The sequence below is a fragment of the Falco rusticolus genome, chromosome 7, assembly GCF_015220075.1.
Source record: "Falco rusticolus isolate bFalRus1 chromosome 7, bFalRus1.pri, whole genome shotgun sequence".
NCBI classification, from domain to species: domain Eukaryota; kingdom Metazoa; phylum Chordata; class Aves; order Falconiformes; family Falconidae; genus Falco; species Falco rusticolus.
The window spans coordinates 12,529,224-12,553,003 of NC_051193.1; the positions used below are offsets into that span (position 1 = coordinate 12,529,224).

General features: G+C 42.0%; 1 protein-coding gene across 1 annotated transcript in view; it reads left to right on the plus strand.

Moving 5' to 3' along the window:
* The first annotated feature begins 1,351 nt into the window (after nucleotides 1-1,351).
* The window catches only part of ARNT2 (aryl hydrocarbon receptor nuclear translocator 2), a 107,442-nt gene continuing 85,013 nt past the window's right edge, over nucleotides 1,352-23,780 (plus strand). Inside the window, 1 exon segment of the mRNA XM_037394360.1 lies at nucleotides 1,352-1,791. Within this exon segment, the coding sequence (XP_037250257.1) occupies nucleotides 1,761-1,791 (31 nt within the window). The 5' untranslated portion in view covers nucleotides 1,352-1,760.

The window sequence follows — 23,780 nt, forward strand, 5'->3', positions numbered from 1 at the left end:
TGCCCTCATACTGCTTCCCCTCAGTTTTGGGGGCAGCGGGCAGCTTTACAGCTGCTTCCTCTCAGTTTTGTGGGCGGCAGGCAGCCCTTCTTCAACTGCTTTCCTTTAGTTTTGGGGGCAGAAGTCACCCCTTTGATCCCCCCAACCGCCCCCCAACCGCCCTCCCCCCCCGTTTCATGGATGTTGGGCAGACCACACCACCACCCAACCCCTAAGTTTCAGTGGCAGCGAGCCGCCCTGGGACCGCTTCCCCTCAGTTTTGGGGGTAGGAGGAAGCCCTCTGACTGCTTAACCTCAATTTTGGGGGCAGCAGGCAGCCCTTCCACTGCTTCCCCTCAGTTTTGAGGGTAGCAGACCACCGTCTAACTGCTTCCCCTCAGTTATGGGGGCTGCAGGCAGCCCTTCCACTGCTTCCCTTCAGTTTTGGGGGCAGAAGGCAGCCTTTCAATTGATACCCCTCAGGTTAGGGGGTGGCAGGCAGCCCTTCAACTGCTTCCCCTCAATTTTAGGGTGGAGGGCTGCCCCCATACTGGTACCTCTCAGTTTTGTGGGGGGCAGGCAGCCCTTCATCAACTGCTTTCCTTTAGTTTTGGGGGCAGAAGTCACCCCTTTGACCCTGCTTCCCCTCAGTTTTGGGGGCAGCAGGTAGCCCTTCAGCTGCTTCCCCTGTTTTGGGAGCAACAGGCAGCCCTTCAACTGCTTCCCCTCAGTTTTAGAGTAGCGGGCTGCCCTCTGACTGCTTTCCCCTCAATTTTAGGGGTAGGAGGCAGCCCCTTCAACTGCTTCCCCTCAGTTTTGGGGGCAGCAGGCAATCCTTGAATTGCTTCCCCTCAGTTTTGGGAGCGGTGGGCAGCCCTTGAGCTACTTCCCCTCCGTTTTGGGGTCAGTGGGCAGCCCTTCAACTGGTTCCCCTCAGTTTTAGGGTGGCGGGCTGCCCTCTGCCCACTTCGTCTCAAATTTGGGGGCAGCAGGAAGCCCTTCTTAACTGCTTCCCCTCAGTTTTGGGGGCAGAAGGCTGCCCCCTGACTGCTTCCTGTCAGTTGTGGGGTCTGAGGGGCGCCCTCTGACCGCTTCCCCTCGGTTTTCGGGCCGGCGGGCTGCCCTTCAGCTGCTTCTCCTCAGTTTTGGGGTCTGCAGATAGCATTTCAACTGCGTCCCCTCAGTTTTAGGGGCAGCAGTTAGCCCTCTAACCGCTCCCCCTCTGTTTTGGCGGCAGTGGCAGCCGCCTGACCGCTTCCCCTCAGTTTTGGGAGCGGGGGCGGAGCCTTCAACTGCCCCACCCCGCCCCGCCCCTTTCGCCCGCGCGCGGGCCTCCACCAGAGCACTCTCCCTTAGGGACTTCGCGCCCCGTGAGGAGCAGCGTGCACAGGGGCCGCCGGTTCGAGTCCCGAGGGGGGCGGCCAGTGTGGGAGCGGGCGCAGGGCACGTTCACCCCGCTCTTTGCGGGGCGAGACGCGGGGGGGGCCCGCCCGGGCGCCGGCGGCCGCGGGCCCAGCGCACATGTGCGGCCGCCCGGCACATGCTCACTGCGAGCGGCGCATGAGCAGACGCGGCGCGGGGGCCATCGGACATCTTGGGCCGCCCCGCACGGAGTGGGGAGCGCCTTCGCCGGGCCCCGGGGCGGGAGCCGCCCGCCGCCCCCGCGCCTCCCGGCCCGCCCGCCCTGGCGCCGGCTGCCTTCCCCTCCCCCGCCTCCCCCGGGCTGCCTAGAACATCCCTCCTCCCCTCTTGCATTTGTCTTAATTCTTCTCAGAGACAAGATGGCAACGCCGGCGGCGGTAAACCCTCCCGGTGAGTAGCTGCTGCTGCCGTCGCCCCCTGCGCTGCAGGGAGTCCGTCTCGCCCCATGTGGCCCCGCCGCACAACACGCCCTCCCCGCCGTAGGCACACACCCGGCCCCGGGACGGCGCGGTCCCCGCCGCAGCGGGGCGGGCAGCCCCCGCTGCTCTGCCCTGTGCCCCGGGCTCCTCCCGCGGGGCGGTGGCGGCCGCTGGCTGCGGCCCGGAGGGGGCGCGACGCCGGCGGCGGGGAGAGCGGGGCTGCCCCGGGCGAGGAGCCGCCCGCCCGCCCCGGGACCGAGCCAGGGAGCCGGGAGCCCTTGGCGGGTTCCTCGGGCTGCAGGAGTCCGGCTGCCGCCGTGTCGCTGCCGTTGGGTGTAGGCACTGCAGAAATGAACAGTTTTGCATAAGCATACGCGGTCATATGGCAGGGGAGGGAGCGGAGAGCCTGTGTTCCCCTGCCCGAGCCGGCGGGGACGGGGGCGGCGGGTGTCGGCTGCACCGTGCAGGCGTACGGCTGCCCTGGGAATTGGTAGGAGTATTTGCTTTTCCTGCCTCTACATTGGCCAGGTTTGTTGTCGGGAAGCAAAACCGGCTTGCGAAGCACTGCTTGGAAACACACCAGGGTGTCGAAACTGAGTGGGGGCACCTCAGGGTGTGCAGGGTCTTTGCCGTGCGCTTGGTTTCTTGCCAAAGGACCCAAGAAATGCTCTTGTTAATACTACTTTACTACATTTATTAAGAGAAGAAACTTGCTAAAATTTTCTTTTTGAAATTTTTGTGAGGGAGGATGTTTCCTGATGCTGTGTTAGGTGTCTGAGATGCAGCATCTATTTTGTTGAGTGGGTGATAAAGTGGGTCTAGATGCAATGCCATGGTACATATTTTGGAGATGTACTTGGATCAACAAGTACCTGACACTAAAAGTAAGTGGGACAACGGATCTTGCACTGGGCTCAATACTAATAAGAATATTTTTATCAAAGGTGCATTCCAGTTTTAGTTGCTTTAGTGCATGGTCACGTTTTGTCATTTTTTTGTAGAGCTGGGTTCGGTTCTGACAGTTAAGGGTCAGTTTGAGTAAACCCCAACTAACATTTAAAGGTTGTTCTTTATATTACAACCTGCTGTAGTTGGTCATGTAGTTGTCATACTGAAAGTGAATATGACAAATAATAAACAATTTGGTTCAGTAAGTGTCAATGAAGTAAGAAGGAACAGGTCTTTGCCAATTAGATTAAGTTTTAATATCAGAATTCTACTTATTAAATGAAAATCAATATTTAATGGAAGGTTATTAAATTAATATTGTTTAGCCTCCAGGATACCAGGCTGTGCATGATAATGGAGAGTTCCATTGTGTGCACTCATAGCTAGAATCAGTGAGCTGTTTTGCAGACAAAGTAGGAAACACACAGCCTTTTCTGACTTAAGTTGGGTTTGCCATTCTCCTGTCTGCTCCTCCAAGCTCTGCACTGAAGGAACAGCCCTGACCACTTAGAGGTCTGTGCTAAAACCACTGAATTATAGTACAGAGCCTCGTGGCCCTTTTGCACTAACCACTTCTGCTTTCTGTTTTTACCTGCCTGCAGCTGAAGCCACAAAAAAGATGTGGTTGCAGGAGGTATGGTATGCACACACCGCAGAGCAGCCTCAGGGTATGGCTTCATAGTTGTTCTCCCGTGACTACTTTGAATTTCAACAGCATTATGAGATTATCGAAGAAACATAAAAAAAATATGAGGGAAATGAGAGCCAAGTGTGTTGACTCTGTATGCATCTCCATGCAATGATCTGACACAGTTAAAATTGACTTGCAGTGTGGTCCTCAAACTCTCTTAAGCACAGATTGCTGGTCCACCAGAAGGATGAGGGGACGTGTTGGTTTCCTGAAGTGACCCAATACCTACTTCTGCAAGGCTGAGGTTACAGAGCATCGTTTCACTCCTCGTCTAGGCAGTTGGAACAGATCTCAGCTGAAAGACAAACTCACTGGCTGTTAATGATCTTCCCACGTTTTCTTTGCGTGAGCGTTGCTGTCAGACAAATGTAGCTATGCATGGACGAAGTCAAAATGAGGAATTTTTGAGCTGTAAAGAGGCAAGAAGAGGAGACCTTTGATCTGTTATGCGGTGCTGTGTTTGCTCTACCACGGACAGCAGAAGATAGAGCTGCATGAAAAACCTTGATTTCTGGTGTGTTTTTTTTTAAATCACTATCTGTTGATTTTGTTATTTTTTGGATTAAATGCAAAGCAGTGCAGAGAAAAAATCAAAAGGTGTAGCAAGAGGATTTTAATGCTACTATTTTCTCTTCAGGCCAGATCCTCAGCTGGAGTAACGTGAAAGTAGCCCTATTAGTATTGGTGAAGCTGTGCTGCCTTACGCCAGTTGACTTTCTGATCTGCAATGTTAGGGAAGCACAATAGAGAGATTAACTTGTTAAGCATCTTTAATGATGATTAGAAATTACAATATGATTAAATTTTTATTAAGCAATTGTCTGGGGTTCTAATAACAGTTGATAATTTAGGCAGGACATTAACTTGCAGCTACCACTATATAAATACATGTGATTTTAGTCATATTCTAGATAGTGGAATGGGGATTGAGGAGACAGAAAAGCTGTGTGTTCTCTAATTATGGATGTGAAAATCTTCCAGTGTGGGATCTCTTGGTACAGAATCGTGCACTGCTCTGCAGCAGCATCTTCTGTCTCACATTAAATGCAGATTTATCCATTTTCCCACTGATCTTTTTTAATGCAGAGTTTGAGTTATGAAAGTTCATGGGAGTGGGAGCCGTTTGCAGCCTTTCCTGACTAAGGCTCCTGAGAATTGCAGTGACAGAGACCAAATTGTGGTGGGAGTAAGGCCACCTCTGTGGGCTTTCTGGGCTGTGTTAGATCTAAACTGATAGTTGTCCGTAACTGCAACTAGACATTGGACTGACAAAACTGGGGGGGCTCTGTGTGATAGTCTTCTTTCTTCCTCATCCCACATGCTTAGCCTTGGGAATGGGTTCTGGTTAGAAGTCCTTTGTTCATTTGTCGCAATCTGTATGACTAACTGAAGTATGAAACACAATACAGGTGTGTGGGAAGCTCATCTGCATCGGCACAAAGCATTGGAGTTAATTTATTTCCTGCTGAAGTAAGATTGGCATATTAAATGGGATTTAAGAACAAAAAAATTGTGGAGGTGTAACAAGCATTTCATAAATCACTGCTTGCAGCAAAGTAACGTAGTGCCATGTCTGTTTTAGATATATATTTTTGGAATGCAAACTTGTCCATAATTGTTGCTACTTTGGGGTCAAATTTGGCTTGAGTGCAGTACGTGATGTGGTGATTCTTGTATTAGCCAAGTCGGGATGAAAACATAAAACGCTTAATGAACTCAACATTGTCTTGTCCTGAGACATTCCTTGGTCTTGGGTAATGAGTTCCAACCTGGCTTAGTCTGATGGGTGGTCCCAGAGTGGCAACTTTCTGCTGTGATTAGGTGATGTGAAATGAACTGGTTGTATCCTTTCATTTCTTCCTGGTGAGTTATCCCTAGATGGAAGGGCCACCCTGGGTAGTACCCACAAATGTATTACCAAATGACACAAACTTGTAAGTCAAGTCAGAAGAAATCATGAGATTTCAGGGTTTTATCCAGTTACACTTAGAGGACAGATCCCTTAGGATTAATTTTTTGCTATGTTTTAAGATGTTGTGAATCCTTAGGATTGTATTCTTATATTTAATTGGAAAAAAATAAGAACTGGGTTGTTCATATAGTCACTAAGACTCCTTTAATGATCTCTTTCAAAGCAAAGAGCCAAAGTCTAAAGGTATGGAGAACAACATGTCTCCAGCAGGACACCTACTAGAGATTTGTTGAGAGAGAGAGAGAGAGGTGGTGGGTCATGAGAGAAGGGAGTTGCTGAGGCTTATGACATTACTATTACAACCACAGTAGCTGACCAGGGGTACTTTTAGCCTATGGCTAATCCAAGATATAAAAAAAATGGGGCTGAACCTTGAAGAAAGAGGATTAAATAAACTGTCTTTACTTTCAGTTTGTAATGAGTTAACAGCAAATTTTATGTCATATCAGTGAAAACTTGTAACTCAGCCCTGCATCTGGGCTCTTGATTTAGGCAGGTATATTGAGTTCTGGGAGCTGGTTTTGTTTGTATGTGTTTGTGTGACTTGGGAGTTAAGTGGAGGTAGATCATTCTCCCGTTTCAGCTGGACATTCTGAGAACCAAATCATCTGTTAGCCATTCTTACGTTGGCTCTCAAGTTACTAAGTGCTTTGGATGAATTTTCTTGATGCTGCCCATTCCATTTTCCCAATAGGAATTGCCTTTCTGAAAGTGATGATCTGGCCATTCTTTTCGTTAGTTCTCATACAGCTTTGAAATTGATGATTGAAAAAAAATCCACTTCAGTGTTTTAGATTTCAAAATTGTCTGCTCCACTCAGAGCCCAAAAGGTGTTGTGGTTTATTGCTACAGTAGTTACAGCTTTGCCCTTTGTTACACTATAGACTATCCAGTAAACTCCAAAATCAATTTAACAGCATCCTGAGGAGTAAATGGAGTGTTCTAGTGATGGAGGTTATAATGGGCTGTGATATTTCTGGGATGCAAAGAAAGTAGTCATCTAAGATAATGTTAAAACAAAGGTCTCAAAAATGGAACACTCGTTAGCTAATGGGAAGCTTAAATTGCAGATCTTTTCCTTTTTGTATTTCCCTATCTTTGGTACTGCAGAATCGCTCCTTATTTCAGTCAAACCGTGGTATGAGTTGATAGTGCCTCTTGAATTGTTCTGTGATAATGTTTTGTCCTCCAGGACTGTGTACTGAACAATAACTTGCATTGAAGAAATGTCAGGTTTTGATATTTCTAATATATAGGGCATACAAAAGATTTCATTTCGGGATATCTCTTCTATCACAGAATATTTGTTTAAAATTTGCATATGTAGCTTGTGGTTAGTTCCAAATATTTTTTCAAATAGAATGTTTCCCCATGCCTCTTAATAAAAATGCAAAACAAAACAGATACTGCTGATTTCTGTAAAACCAGATGGTATTGCTGAGTTTTCTTTCCAGTAAGAAAAATTGCTATAGAGATTAGGTAGCACAAGAAAAAAAATAGCCTTTTCAAAACAGTCAAGGCAAAATAACACTGTTGATGTAGTGATTATTGTTATTAAGAGGACAGAAATGGGGCTGTCATTATGAAGATGTATTCAGAGATTATGCCTAAATGGCTTGTGAAAATCAGATATATGTGTCGTTTAGGGTAATTTTTTTGGGGCTTACTGCTTCATAACTGACAAGTAAGAATGGAAAATGCGTTACCTGCAGAAAGTGCTACCTGCAGAAAATACAATGTTACTAAAATCTGCAATAGAAAAGGGAAAGAGAGGTTTTGAGTTTAAGACATGGGACTTTAGATCTCGGGTCTTGTTGTAGATCTCTGGCAGATTTTGCAATCTGTAGCAAAGTGTCTTTGGGTGGCCAGTAGTATTTAGGGATAGAGGAACTGGCTGTGAATGAGCTGTTCTGTCTAGCGAGCACTGTGTAGTGCAGAGACACTGTCTTGGGTGCAGAAGTGTGCGGATGCCAACCCAAGCTACACTCTTTTTCTTGACTGTGAGAGTGTGCTCAATGAAGGTTATGTGGGAAAGAAATCTATGAAGATAGAGGTGCTCCTTCAGACTTCTGTAAGATAGTCTGTGCAAAAAAAATAGATTTGCTGGACGATACAGGCAAAAAAATTGAAATTTCAGAAAGATAGGTGAGCACTTGCTGTGTGAAAGATTGGTACAGTTTATTCCTTGCTAACAGTATTTCCTTTGTTCAGGTGTAAAGATTTCCTGTCACCCCATCTGTATCAATCATTCTGTCAAATGAGGAAAAGAAAAATTTTGAAAGGCTGCATTTGTACATTTTCGTTAGCTTCTGGTTATAATCCAGATCAGATAGATGCACATTGTTTAGGAAAGAAAAACCTTCATAAAATTAATCATTTATTGTATTCCAATTAAAAAAAAAAATCCAAAGGAAAATTAATTGATTGAATAAACCCAAATGGACCAAATACCCACTTTTTGGCTACGCCAGAAGCAACTACTTTGTCACAAAATGTTGCAGGATTTCAGGAAAATCTAGCCTTTAAAGTGCATAAATTATGTGGTTTGAAACTCCAGTACCAAACGTAGAATGCCAATTTTTTAACAAGAGCTGATTGAAACTTTCATCTGAATAGTCAAAATCTCACATGGATCTTGGTTTTATTGTTTACATGGATTAATGGCTGTAGTCATGCAATGGGTAATGAATTAGAAGCTGTTTTCAAGATAGATGTAATTTCCTTTTTTTGTACCCAAAGCACGCTAGTCTTCCTTGGGCAAAGCCATCTGCACAGGGAGAAAGAGAAATCCTTTGTTTTGGATACTCTACATATTGATGAATGTTGCTAAACTTTCTGCTTGCTTTCTTTTTTTGTCAGCTTTTATTTCGCTTTTGCCCGTCTTCAGTGTTTCTATCCTACAGTTTCAATCCTGCCTTCCGCTTATGTGCCTCTACCTTTCTTACAATTTCTGTAACTACCATATTTTAACTGTGGTGCTATGCTGAGCTACATATTGACTTCTCAGTTACTGTTGTTTAAATGTAAATGAATCCTGGCATTGTACTGGAGCTACTCCCAAAGCTTTCAACTGCTTATAAATTCAGATTCCATTCTGTAGGTAGCATCTGAAGTCCCCCTTGGAGAAAAGTGGAACTTTTTCTGTTCTAAGTAGCAACTGTGCTGCCTTCCATATAACCCAGCAGCTACTAGAAGGTATAATCAGTTGGTTCAAATTAGGAGCCTCTATTAGTTTACATCTGCCCTAGATGTATATATGTTGCTGTTCTGTTCAAGGACAGCTCATAACATTCATTTCAAATGTTTAGGTTTGGGCTGCTGCGGTTTTTTTCATCTAAATGTCAACTGCATGTGACAGATAGAATAATATAAAATAATTATAATTTTTTCTCTAATCAAGCAAAAGGGGTGTTGAATTGTTTAATTACTGGCTTTGCCAGCATGCAGATGGGAAGGCTTTTCAGGTAAGTTGCTCATACAAAATGCCTGAAATGGATAGTAATTAACAACTGGCTCTTCATTGGTATGTTAATTACACTGCCATTTGTCCTGGTGCCTGTCCTTGTTTAAATGTTCAGTTACATTGAACTGAAGCATTCACTTCCTGGCAAACACAGAATGTATCAGCACAGTTTGACTCTCAGATATATGCAAATATTTTATGGGAAGAGGCATGCCAGTAAATCTCTGAGCTGCAAAGAACAAAACCACTGCATATTTGTATTCCTCAGAGGTAAAAGCAAAACCTGTTTCTGTGGAATATACAGGTCTGATTTTGAAAAAATGGTCTCCAGTACTTTCCCAGTAATAATCCAGAACACAATTTCATGCAAGTAGATGTTTTTCGGGACTTGTTACAGCTGGCTTTCTGTTAGTAAAGGTAGGTGGACATCTGGGTGCTGTTAAATGACCTTGCGATGCGTATATTTTTAAAACTGTATTGCCTGTAATACCTGGACAGAACTGGAAATGCTTTTAAAACTTGGGATAAAGTTGATAATTTTGAATGCAAGGAGAATTAAAGTAACTTCTTATGAATAGATCACGTCAGTAGTCTCAGATCTTCTTTAACTTACGATTTAATTCTTTCGAGAATACAGATAGTCTTCTGTTATTGGGATGCTGTTTTGTAGAGTGCATCTCCAGTCTCCAGATACTACTGCAATATGTAAAAACAGACTGCATCTGGTATGCCTCTCTAACTTAATCAGTTACGTCCTGAAGAGGGGCAGGCTGGTAAAATTTTGTGGCTGACTGGGATGTCAGTATGAGGCTAGTATTTTAATTTGCTAACCATTTTCCATGTGACAGAAGCTTAATCTGTCCAAGGCACGGTGACCCTCAACACGTGGCAGAAGTCAACCCTTGCAATTAGGTGTTGATTGTAGCAGTAGCTGTGGGAAGCGGATTATAGTAATAAAATTAGCTATAAAATGGCACTGGCTACTGTGTGTCACTGCCCTCTGAGTCATGTTTGGTCTGTTTATTGACAAAAAAATTTATTGCTATTGGTACTGCAGAGCCAACATGGCCATGGATGAGCTGGATTTCCATTGTTTCCTGTCCAACAGGCAAAGCTGCTAGCTCAATTTTGAGTCCAACTTTAAAGACTTAAAGCAGTGTTAGCTAAAAAAGCTTGGTTTGAAATGCTAAATTCTTAATGTTCCCAAGCACTGAGAGGCAGCTCATTTAACAGCAGTCTGTGGCGGCTGGCCCTGTGAGCAAGCTTGGGAAAACCGAGGTCAGTCTGATGACTACTCCTGTGAGTCATGTTCGTGTCATAGTATATGGGAATACCAATGGTTTCCTCAGATTTATTTATTTATTTATTTATTTTTTAAAATCATCTTTTAAGAGATTGCCTAGCCTTCTGCATCTAGCTCTGTCACCCTGAAAATGCTCTGCACTTTATGTGAGTAGTGGTTTGACCAGTAGAAAACCGGGCTGCATAATGAAAACTTCCCTTTATTTTTGTGAGATTTCAGCAGCCATAGGAATACAATGGCAAATTATTGGAGCTATGTGAAGGTTTCAATATTTCTGGGATGAATGCTTCTCTGTTAATTTGTTTTGTTGATGGTTTCATGTGAAACAGCCAATTTTTCTGGTTAATGTAAAAGAAAGAAAAAAAGTTTCATTTGCCGTGCTGTCGCATTTGTGGGAACAGCACTTGCATCTTAGCTGTGTTGTGTTTTTGCTTACCAGTGAAGGTTTGAAGTATGCATTTTCATTGTTGAAATTAAAGTAAATGACCCATCACTGAGAAAAATGCAGGAGCATTTTCAAGCTCTCTTATGAGGACTGGAAAATCAGATTTCTTTCTGAATGCGTGGGCATGTTTAATGGGTGGACTAAAGCCTGAATAACTGTCAGCAACTTTTCCTGTGCACATCTTATCGGCCCAAAGTTTCAGTGAAAATAGCTTGGGGGGTATCCAGACTTGCATGGGCTGTGAAGCGTGGGTTCGATGGAGGAGCAGGGCGGGAGGGGCGGTGCCCCCCACCGGTGCCCAGCCCCCCCCCCCCAGCGGTGGCCGGACACCCCCCCGCAGTGGCCGGGTCCCTGCAGGTGCCATCCATGGTGCTGAAAGGGCGCGGGGCCGGGCGCCACCGCCCGGGGGTACCAGCAGCCCCGCACCACTGCCCGGGGGTACCAGCGGCTGCTGGGGTGGGTTTGAGCTGTACCTCTGAGTGACAACCGGCAGCAGCTGAGGTGCTGAGAAGACGTGCTGCTCTCCCGCTGGTGATCTCCAGCAAAGAGGACAGTGGACTGCTGGAATGTCTTGAGTGAACGTAGCAATCTTCCCCATGTTGAGCCCTGCAGAATCCAAATTTCACAGTTCCTACACAAGTCTTTAACAGGTGCACAATGTCTCTTTAGGTTCTGTGATAGCAGCTCTCTGAGTCGCTCATAACATCTATGAGTTAAGATTGTTCCAAGGGAAGCTGTTTCTTTTTGTCACATAGATGAGGCTGGACGGGATTCTCACTAAGAACAAAACGCGCTAGATCAGACTGTGCTGTGTGGAACTCCTATCCAAAAATGGCTCATCACAGACATTTTAGAATAAAGTATAAAATTTCCATTATGGAGACTTACAAAATAAGACAGCAATAAAGAATTTTCTTCCTCCATTGTTGTTGATGGTCACTGTGAAGTACTTAGGTTTATAAAAGTCTTCGGGGCTCCTTGTAGTTTATTCAGGCTTTAGACTTGGTTCTTGAATGGTCACAGCTGTTGGTTTTTTTAATTCTAAATTAGACTGAGTGTTTCTGAACTTGCTGTACTTTTTGATGTCTTCCTGATACAACAAATGAACCTGTGCCTTTCTGAGATGTAGTAGTCTTCTGGTTAAATATATCTTGATACTCTTTCACTCTTCAAACTAACATCGTACATTTTCAAATTGTTTTCTGGCTCAAGACATAATTTTACTTTTTTTAGTGGTGTCCTCTTTCTGCTTCTTAAGCCCTTTGGTTCTGAACTGTAAATGGAACTGAGGACTATGATGGTTTTTAACATTTTAGTGAAAGCTGCCAGTCTGAATATCTTTTGATCGCCATATTTCTCCTTTTCATTACTTGTGTTTCTCCCTCTAGGTTCAATGCCTGTTTTAAAAAAAGAGAGGCCATGTAAATAATAAGTAAGTAATGTTTGAGGTTAGGCAGCTGTAGGATGGCACTGTAAAACAAAATCTTAGTGCTGGGGTACAATAGCTGAATTAAAAGATGGGTGGTTTTACTTGCTGGCATTTTGGTTGAGCAGAATCTCTTGGAGATGTGTGAGTGGGTGGAAAGAACATTAACATGAAGTTCATGCTGAATTATGTTTTGCTTGAGGAAAGCTATTCATTAGTCTCATAGCTGGCACATGTCTTTTTATTCCTTCTCTAAAGTAGTATCTGACTACTTTGATGAAAAGGTTGATATGACATTAAGGAATTGGTTCTGCCTCATCTGATGATGTGCAAAAGCCTTTCTGCCCTTGGCACAACTGAATAAGACATAGGCAGCATGCCAGTCCTCCCTTTGCTCTAGGAAGGGCATACATGTGGTAAATGTTTCAGGGTACGCAGAGTCATGGCTCCGTCTCCTAGAGTGTTACGTGTGGAGGTTAATAATGTTGTATCCGAGTTCAGCTCCAGAGCTCATTGAGTCTTCAACTAAACCCTTTTGTTAGTATTGGTTTTTCAAGATGGTCTTAAGGACAAAGTGTTCCTTCATCATTGCTAAATTTAAAATGACTGTGGTAATTATGAGTAAGAATTTCAGAGACCAGTAAATTCTCACTGTGCAGAAAATTTCTTGGCTGTTACAAGCTGCCTGCATTTTTCACTTTTATTGCTGGCTGGCTATCTCATGTCTGAGAACTGACTAGGGAAAGAAGGCGGTCTGGTGGTACAGGCACTGTACAGGGTTCAGATTTACTACAGAATTCCTGCTTAAACTCTTAACAAGTAATAGCTCTGTGCCACAGCTGAGTCTTTGTTTCCTTTTCTTTTACCTCCGGTTTGCATGTCATGTTTACAAGACTACGTAATCTGGGATACTTTTTTCATATGCATCTATTATAAAATGACATATTTGTAGCAGTGTGTGGAGTCCTATCCTGGAGCAAGCAGAGAATATTTTTTTTTTTTTGTGATGTACTAATTGATAATGGTTTAATAACAGACTTTTAATAACATACTTTTATTGCAACCATATTTGTGTTGGATTAGCAAAGATTTTTTTGACCCTTTGGGAAGAAGAGGAGATAAAATGCAGAATATACAGCTGCTTCCTCCTTGGAAACAAGAAGTTATTTATTCCAGGCACATGAATAACCATTAATTTGTGTTTTCTTTATCCAGTAGGTATATGATGTTGGGGTAATGTGCTTTTTAAGCATCTTGGCAAAATATACACATAAGCATAGATGGATAGTTATTTCAGTGCTGAACTACCAATGATCCACCTAGCTTTAAAGTCTTAATATAGGCTTTACAACTTACTTCTTGCTGTCTTGATTTATGGTTGCTTTTGTCACTTAATTTGCCTTTGAAAACACATTAATTTGTTCTCAGCCAGTTACTGTTTGAATTAAGATTGAGAGCAAAATATTCATTGCTTCATACACAAAAGAAATGATCAAACTGTATGAAAAATACAGTTATACAGAGTGAAAATTATGAGATAGTTGTCAAGTGTGTGTTGTGTGTTTGAGAGTTAAATTTATAAATGCATTATATGGAGGTATTTGGTTAGCATGTTAACTCAAACTGCTCTTTAAATCAAGTTAATGAGCTGTCACTGGAAGTAAATACATTTTCAGAAATCAAATCATGATTCTTTCTAATGTCGAAATGTAGTGATGAAGTATTTGTAGTGATTTCTTGGTAAGTGCATTTGGCTCCCACTAGTAGTTTGCTTTGTTGTGTAATTCCCTGTAGTAGCTGGAACCTGATCGCCAAGTTTGGCATTCAGATTAATTTTGTATGTCCTTTGTACTTGTCTGTGCTGCTCTTCAGTTAGCAAATACCAAAGCCGAAAACTTAGTTTCATCAATATTTACAGACAAATACTCAGCTTGTTTTTTGACAAACATCCAGTTTGTTTATAGTGAGGGTTTTTTCAGTATTGTTCTTCACTTCTGTATTTGGTGTATCCACAGAACTGTCTGTATACTTTTGGGAGCAAGTGGCTTGTAATGGATGTCAAATGATGTTTAATATGAATAAGGGGACATGGAAAAATAATGTTTTGTTGTTACAAATTTTCATTTGTTTAGTACTTCACTGGTAGAACATCTGGTGGATTCTTGTGTTTAATAATTCTGAAAAAGCAGTAAGAGCATGGCCATTACAGCTGATCGCTTCTTGAAAGCCTAGCAGAGCTTACCTGCAAACATCATTTTCTCTCTTATTTTAAAACTGATAATTTTAAAAAGCAAAATACGAGATTCAGTGTTATAAAAGCTGTTCAGGAAATAGCTCTGTGAAGAAGTAAAGCAGAAAAAAGCATTCCAAACTTCATGACAAATTCCTGAGTGTGTAGTAAACCTAAAGTAACACTAAGGAATCTTCTGCAGCAGAGCATAGTAGTATTTTGTATTTATTGTATGCTTATGAAGTTTTCCCTTATGCTGTAATGTTGGGGTGTTTGTTCTATTTGGAGCATTTGTGAGAATGAAGAATTCTAGAAAGGGATGCAAAACCCGCAAATGTAGCTACCTTTGAACTTCTGTGGAGGTTTTTTTGGTGGTGGTGCTGGTGGTGTTCTCTTGTATGTCTGCAAATATGAGAAATTACCTAAGAGGTAGAATGTTCTAGAAAGTATAATTAAAGACCCTGGGACAGTGAAAGGTAGAAGAATCATAAGGCCTTTATTTTTAACTTTTCTTTTTTTTGCTTGCAGAAAAATTCAAGTTTTGGGAAGCTCATCTTCAAAGATGAGGCTAGCTGCTAATATAGGTTGGTATGTCAGAGCAGTTAAGACTTCAGATGTTCTGAGGGTTGTCCCCTGCGGGAGGTTAAACTGAACACATCCAGGTCTCTGACAGGTGCCAGTTGAATGTTGTGGAAGACTGGTGTACTCTTTTCAGGTGGCTGTTCAAGGTCCATTTGGATTTGAATCTGGAATTTTCTTATCCACAACCCTTTTCCGTGGTCTGAAGGCTGGACTATAATGCTTTATAGGCCAGGTCTGGAGTTTGGAAAAATAATGGTTTGGAGTTAACAGATCACACAAGCAGTCTGTTCACTTGTACATCTCGTTTGAGTCCTACAGAGTTTTTGATCCTTGTTGCTGAGATGGGAAAGTGAGGTTAGCTGTTTTCTCCCATCTCTGGAGAAAAAAAAATTAAAAGAAATGTTAATCAGAAAATCTCCTTTGACTTACTGGAAGTTCAAGAAAGGATAAAATGAACTGAACATTTAACATGCGAGGCTTAGGCTGGGTTTTTGAAATTGAGTTAAACGTGTTTTTTTCCCCCTGCAGTTTTCAGACAGAGAATGTTGCATTAGAAATTACGAGGAAAGGGAGCAGTACTAAGCCACACCCTATTTTTAGAAGATGTTTTGTGATGAGTAGTGATATTCTTTTTAGGGTGTTTCACACAGATATTCTTATTCTTGGTAATAAATTGGGATGTGGAAACACCTGAAAGGCCAATTAATTATCGTAACATCAAATAAGCATCATTTGCTTGTTGATCAAGCAGAACTGAATTCATTAGCGCTATCAATAAAGTATTTAATGAAAACAATAGCATTCTGATTACCCAACAGTGCCCAAGGACACTGTAAATATACTGATAATTAAGTATTTGGTAATGCAAGTTGCTGTTCTGAATGCAATATAGAATTAACATATCCTTCTGAGGCACACTTTAAAAAAATCTTTGTAATAAATAATAAAGGCATTTGAAGGGCATGAGTAAGTAATTTCCAATGAATGATTTAAGTCAGAGTGGTCTAAATTTTACATCCACGTAGCTGGACTTTGTTTTTCTTGAGCTTTCTGCGGCTGGTGGGGTGTGGGTGTCTCTGTACAGCTCTTTGACCTTAGTTTGGTCCCTGGCTTGCAGGGTGGCTCCTGGGCCACCACCACAGCAGCAGTGTTTGGTTTAGTCTCATGTAGTTTGGCAGTCACCACTTGCTCAGAAATAGTCCTGCTTATGAGCTCCTCTGTGACTTGGCTCAATAAGACAACTACCAGCGATGATTTCTCCTGGTGATTGACTCCTGGTTTGTTGTAGTAGGCAGGTCAGGTGCAATATACCACTTCTGTCTTGGTCTTGCTCCTTGGATTTTCAAATTTTTAAATTTAGGATAAATCTTATAAGTACTTGCACCCGTGAACTTAACGCTTACTGTGCTTGTCCACCTCAATGAAAATGGATTATAAGAATATTTATGTGAAACAACTCTAAGAGGGAACCAGGAATGAGTTAATTCGAAAAAACATCTCTGCTCATTATTTAAGAAATATCTCGTCACAGTTCTTCCACCTTAAACTAAAAGTTGCAGTCATAAATACTGCCTTGCATGCTCATGAAATCTGATCGCTGACTTCGACTGTAGTTAACAGAAAACAGGGTCAAGAATCAAGTTATGTTGGCTTTCAAGTCAACTAAAATTACTTGCATGTGAATTCTGTGCATTTCTGGGTAGAGGGGAAAAGTGAAATAGTTGAGAGGAGGCTTGGATTCCTAGGAAAGCTAGGCTACCTCTGATCTGCATTTGATTAAGATCAATTTTGGTCAGTGTTGTAGGCAGATTTATTACCCATTACCTGTATTTATTTGCATATTTATAGCTATTCAGTATGTTTTATATAGCTGATAGGAGTTAGAGCACTGTCAACTTGTTACGATATAAACTCTGAAGAACACAGTACTGATCTCATGAGGTTTTTCTTGTGTATACAATTGCAAGTGTTTTAATAGCACTTTCAAAACAATTTCTGCAAATTGGCAGTTGAACTTGTACATGAACAAAATAGATATGCGATCAGGCAGTGATATTTGCTTGAAATCTAAACTAGCTTCTATAGCTGGAAAAAAAATTTGCTAGATCGGTAGTAAAAAGCCAGACTTCTCGATAGAAGGTAATAGAAATAGTATTTTAAAATAAGTAATTTGAAGATGAATGAATAAAAATGAAGTATCAAATGATGAGATAGTTTAGCTCAATAGTTTATCGGCACTCATGGTTACTATTTATTTATCATAAAACAATTGCATAGGAATTTGTGAAAGGATGTTAGCTTGTAAATGTCTTTTGACAATTATCTTGTAGAACAGGGAAATAAGATGAGGAGTTTGGGGAAGGACAAATAGCAATGATATAAGACTAGTAATTGTTGATCTAGAGCAAGGGCATACTATGGAAAATGGTCGATTTGATTGTTAATGAAATAATAGTGGTAGTTGGCTAATTTCTTACCTTTGTAGAAGAAGCACACTTGAGAAATGTTGTCCCCTCTGCTTATGAAATAAAAACTGGCTGTCCTATCCCAAAAGAAAGATTTTTCAAGCCCAGCATGCCTTTTCTAGCACTGGCCAAAAGCAGGTGCTTGGAGGAGTATGAAATCACAGCACGCACGTACGGTGCTTCCCCTGGGTACCTTCCCACCCTCCAGCCATGTGTGACCTGGAGGCTTCTTGAGCCAGGCATGACATTTGTATTTTGTAGCACTCAGTGGATTTCTCTTTCGTAGTTTTGAGCAGGCTCTACTAAAACCCATAAACTTCTACCATCCACAGCTTCCCATTGCAGGGAGTTTAGGGCATCCAGATGTAGTTGTAGCTGGTCAGGAAGGGTTGGCAAAAGTAGGAAGGGAGCAGGAAGATAAAAATGGTGAAAAAGGGCAAGCTGTGGGACAGTTTGATGGTAGCTGAAATAATTTCACCTTGCTTTTAAGGAGTAGACAGACTTGGTGTAGCTCCCAGGAGGGGACAAGTGACACAATGGCAGAAGGGATCTAGGTTTAGCTGTTCTGGTTTATACATGTACATGTATCACGAGGACGGCCAGCAAGGGACATGATGTTGAGCAAGGCAGGAAATGCGAAATTGTTGGGTGAAAGGATTTTTCTTTCTGTGTAGACAGAAGCCAAATCTCGGCAAGTCTTAGCAATGCAGAGGCAAATGCAACAGCGCTTGGCCGTGGCTGGAATCACAGCAGAGCTGATGGTACGGTGTTCTGGGTTGTCTTTTTAACTTGCGCAAATTGAATTTTCCCCTTGGCTCTTTGCTTTTTTACTGAGCAACCAAGCCATTTTAGTAAACAATTAGTGATAATCTTATGGGGCAGGGCCATGTGCAGGTATTTGGCTTAATTCAGTGTTATTGTGCCTGGCTGTAGCTTGTCTTGCAGCTTCCACTTCACCTCCTGGTGTTTTACCGGATGAAAGACAGCAAGTGTTCTGTTTTTAAAAAGGGAAAAAAATGTCCTGTACGTGAATTTCTAATTGAATGCCAACCAAAACAAGCCAAATGAAGGAGACTTGTTAAATGAAGAGTTAACGGACTGAGCGTGATCTGTCTCTGAGAAACTTGAAGGAAAATCATTACACTTTATTATTTTTTCATCGTGTTTGTTTGCCCAGGCTGGGTGTGTGCTTCTACACTTTTTGTGAGTTCATTAATGGGTTAGCTTTGGCCACTTCTGCATAACAGAACAACCATATACGGTATTTGCTAGTTCTGATGCTAAGTAAAAATTATGGAAAATAACTTTGAATGTTACCTTCTGTTTCTTGCACACAACTTGTAATTATGCAGTTATTTTTGGCAAATACAAAATGTCAGAGAAGGAGGGAGGATCACCATTCATTTCAAATGGAAATGATGCATAGTTTGGGTAGCTTAATTTTTTTGTGATTTATTTAGTACTTTTGCCACATGTCACTAATATCAACTGAAGTAACATCAATAAAACCTGGGCAAATGAAGGCAGAAAACAGTGAAGAACTGTGTTGTATTAGTGGATGGCCATGTATATAATGGCTTAAACCCAGATAGGGTCACATTCAGACAGCATAAATGATCCTGCTGCTGTTGACTGCAGCTTCACTGTGACGCTTCATGTAAGCTAAGGACCTGCCTATCTTCTTTTAATAAAGGTTCCATCAATCCTGAAACAGCCTTTCAAAGCCAGATTTTCATCCTCTCTGCAAACTGGCGTTGTAGGTGCCTTACTTCCCTGCCCAATTTGCATGTGCACTTTCCTACTTGTGACTATACCCGTGAGACTTGCCAAGTGTTGGAGGCTCAGGCTGTTTTCGGCGCAAGAGTCCAGGTCCTTGGATTTGCTTCTAGCCCACTTTTCAGTGTGCTTCTAGACTTCGGATGTGAGAAGTGCTTTTCTTCTAATGTGTCTGTCCGTCATAATCATGGTGGAGATCTAGGTGCTGTTCTGCTTGCGATAAAGCCCCCACTTCTGCAGTGAGAAAGATCTCTCATATTTTAGAGATAGCCAGGTGCTTAGGTTCAGGTGACAGTCTTCAAGTTCATTCCACAGTGCAGATACAAGCCTTGTTTTAATTCTGAGGGGTTTATTATTTGCAAAGGCTGGAGGCACACTTTCAGAACAAGACCCGTTAAGGCCTGTTTTTTAATCCTTTCTTCTTATTTTGAATTCCAACAACCTCTTTTTTTTTTGAAGGGAATGGTCATGGTTTGGCAGGATTTGTCAGCAGTCAGACATACTGGCTTACTAGAGGGAGTACAAGAAATAGTTAATCTAAGCCAGAGGCTGAAGAGGTCGTGAAGATATAACAGGGAAATATGAATGAGAAGTGGAAAAATAGCCAAGGAAAAATGCGTGGGCGTGTGTGAGAAGGTGAATTGGTACCATGTTGTTTGTCAGAAAGATGGAAGGAATGAAGAAGCAGTTACCCTTTCCCTTCTTCCCAGCCTAACCTTAGATAGTAATGTCTGCACTTCAAGTTGAATTTTTACTCTATAACAATCTGCAGTAGGGGCAGAGGTGTGACTCCAGGTCTTCTGGATCATACTAAAGGCCATTCTGAGTTTATTCAGTTGTATATGGGTTGCTGGTCATTCAGGCAGAGAAGACATAGGCAGTGAGCACTCATGCAGTCTGTGTCCTTTTCTTATGCCCTGACGTCTGTGGAAATTGTGCCCTGACCACAGACCGCTGGAATGAACAAAGTGATTGGCATGAAAATTGGAAATAAACATAGTAAGTATTGTAAAGTAGCACTTAAAAGCACTTGGGAGTACTGTTTGAAATAATTTTTGATGTTACAGATCGTAAGACTGATGTTTCCACTAATGAGGTTTTGGATGCCGTGCTTTCTGCATGCCTAGTTTTGGATGCTCTAGAGGACCCTGATTTTCAGTGTTGGCTTCTTATCCTGCAGGGATCTGTCTCACATTGTCTCTCAAGCTGAGCACTTAAAGCAAGAATTCCCCTAAAGTCAACCAAAACTCTCTTTGTCAAGGTCTACTTCTAACTCTTGTGCCTGCATCCCCCCTTCTTTTGCACATCTCCATGGTGTTGAACTGCAGGGCATGCAAAAATGTATGGTTTGTACTGAGATTTCAGGGCTCCACAAATGGGTTGTATGGACACAACAGTGAAGTGTGGAGGCACTGTAGAGGATTTCACCTCTTTGGCTTCAAAACCTGGTCTCCCAGTTTACTGGTGGGACATAAGGTAGGTTTCTCTTAAATCTGTTACATTGCAGTAACTTTGGCATCTGCTTCAGTGACAGCAGAAAAGGCAGCGAGTGAGATAACTAGGTCTGGCCTCTAGACCACCCATTAGGCCACTCTCTTAAATGGTTGTTCCCCCAAGATGATCAGCTTAATTGCATCATCTCCCCTCCTCTTAGTGTATACTTAACATTTCCCTGTGATGCAGATGGATGATAAAGCTCTGGTTTTAATTTTAAAAAAGGGAGTGTTTCTCTAGTAACTACTCACTGTATGCCCTATTTTTTGTTCAAGATATAGGGGGGGACCCCCCTATACCCCAAAGTATGGGGCATTGTGGTGGAAGGGAAAGTTTTTAATTAAGTAAGATCTATATATTATTCATAAAAGCCTTCCCTATCTTAGTAGCTGTTTCCAGAACCTAAATGGTTAAAGTAGAAAATGTTAGTAATTTTGCTGCAAATAAATTGATCAGTATGCAAGACGGTTGTCACCGGCTGAATCATGGTCCACAGTTAAGGTAAACAGATCTGTGATGACATTTTCTGAGCAGAATACCAATGCTGCTACATTTCTTCCCAGAGGTTTCTGACACTTCTTATATGCGGATAAAATTTCTCTTCAGGAAGGTTTTGTTCACAGCAAAGAAATAGCATCTTTGTAAGAGTCTTCCTTAAAGGTGGGATTTATTATATTTCATGATTTTTTTTTTTGTTGTTGTTATTGTAATTCTGTTAAGAACATGGAAAGGAATGTTTCTGCTTTTCTGCATAACCTCTCTGTACAGTAGATCTTTCTGATGTGGAGTCTATTTAGAGTATCTGGCAGTGGAATGCAAGTAAAATAGTATTAACAGAGTTATCAGGAACAATGAAAATGTTTTATATTCTCTGAGAGTGAGCTCTGTTTTGTAATCTCTGTAGTTAACATAAAAGCAATGACTGAGTATGTAGCTAGATTTTTAGCATAGGTGTTTCTGTGAAATATTTTTGGCTACATGGTGGCTTCATATTTTCATTGGCATGTTCTAAAGTAAGAGGTATGATTTAGTTTGTTCTTAAATGTCTCTGTGGCAGGCAGAAAATCCCCTTTGCAATTGACTGCAATCAAAGCCTTTTTGCTGAGATGCATCTAGCCCCATATGACTTTAGGGTATGGAAAAATACATTTTCCAAAGAATTTGTTGAAATCTGCTTTTTTAGAACATTTAAAATCTCTGTGTATGATGCTGTTCATGGAAGAGGGCATGTTCATAATTCTGTATTTAGCCTTAGATACACATTTACTTGGAGGTGATTGACATCTCAGTCATTCTGTGGATTAGCCATTGGAAATCTGTCGTATTTGTATTGATAAAAGTAGAATCTTGTTTGTTTAATCAGATGCTGATACCTGACTTTAATCCCGTTTATTACAGTAGATACTAAAGGATAAAAAGAGCCCTGTGGAGAGCATGCTCAGTGGTACATGACATGTAATAGCAAACCTGGAACTGGTCTTTAAAAGTTAATGCTGGGGATTGAAAGTGCGTTGAAGTCTGTGAAAGCATTTCTCTGGTAGGCTTCAGATTTAAACCTGGCCCTGTCCGTGTCTGGTGTGTGTAGGTGAGGGGAGTATCGCCTGGGGTGTCCCAGTGGCTGAAAATAGTGAGGTTGGTAGGATCTTTTATGAGATGGACTTACAAAGTCTTGTCATGTACAGTGTCTGGTTGTATTTCAAAGCTTCACAGCACCATGTACGTCTGTGGTTTCTGGAGAGGAGCAGAGGAGGAAGCACCATCTGTGGAGCTGTGTGATGCAGTCTGTGAAGATACCTGGTCAGAGCTGCGCTTCTCTCGGGGGGGTGTCTCAGCATGTCACAGATTTGTGTCAGAGATGAGTTAGAGCTGCATTTCAGGTGGTGGATCTGGGGTGGGGCTCAAGATTTAAAGTTTGGTGTTAAGTAAGCTGTGGTTTAATAATTCTCTGCCTGAAAAAAAGAAGTCCGGGTTCATCCTGGCGTGTTGCACTGTCCATTAATGTGGCTGTGGTTCATGTGCACTTTCAAGGTATCCTTATGCAGCAGCTAGTTTGCCTTTCGTGTTTTGTTTTGTGTAGTGCACAGTAGCCGTTTTCTGTACAGATCTCTATAACAAAGTTTGGAATGAACGTGGAGTTCATTTGGAATAAATTCCTGTATTTTATCCCTGTATTTTTAAAATACATTTGCAGATTGTCTTTTATTTCAAAAAGATATCTGAATATTTGGGGGGTGACCTGCATGTGGTGCTAGAGAGAAGTGTAATATCTATGCTTGAAGCATTCAGCAGTGAAATTAAATCCAGGCAGAAATGGAGGGACTAATTCTGCGGCTTTTACATTGAGCACTGACGTTGTCCCTGGATTAATATGGCTCCTCATGGATCCCCAAGATGAACATGAATATTAGCAGCAGGATCAGGCCTGTGCCCAGGCATGACAGCGATAAGACAAGAGTTAGGTGTCATCGAACTGGAAGAATATCCACTGAAGACTATGAGCGTTGTGCTTGGTTTTATTTTAATAGCATTTCTGTGTTCTTTGGCAGATATCTAGGTAATTTTCTAACTTTGAAATTAAATACTGCTTTTTTTTTTTTTTTCAGCAGAAAAGTGATTTCTGTTTAACACTAAGGAACTTGTAATTATTATTTTTTTCAGAACACTGCCTTGATGGTTAGAGATGCTTTTCATGAACAGTTAGCCTGACCTTGTTTTACTTTTTGAACATTATACCCTTATGCTCATGTTTTAATTTTGGGTAAAGTAAGCAATGCCTGTTTTCATTTCTGTTGGCAGAAGGTAAGTCCAGTCTTGGGAAGAGAACAGCTTATTTCCTGATGTTTGTCGCTGCTGAAACACTCTGTGAACATCAGCGTTAACATGTGTCTGGACGTGGGTGTAGATGAGCCCGGAAACATGATGTTTATGATTGTTGACCCAGCATGGCCTTTTTTTTTTTTTTTCTTCTTAAAAATATATAACCAGCTTGATGCCTGCTTCTGCCGTGCTGGCTTTCGTACTAGTTCAAGGTATAACAGAATAACTTCATTTACTTTCAAGGGGCTGCCCTAAATTTATGTTGATGAAACTTCACGCGATTGCAGGTTACTTTTGTGATCTTTTTTATATATTTATTTTTCTGTAGGTCTGTGTCTGATGCACACT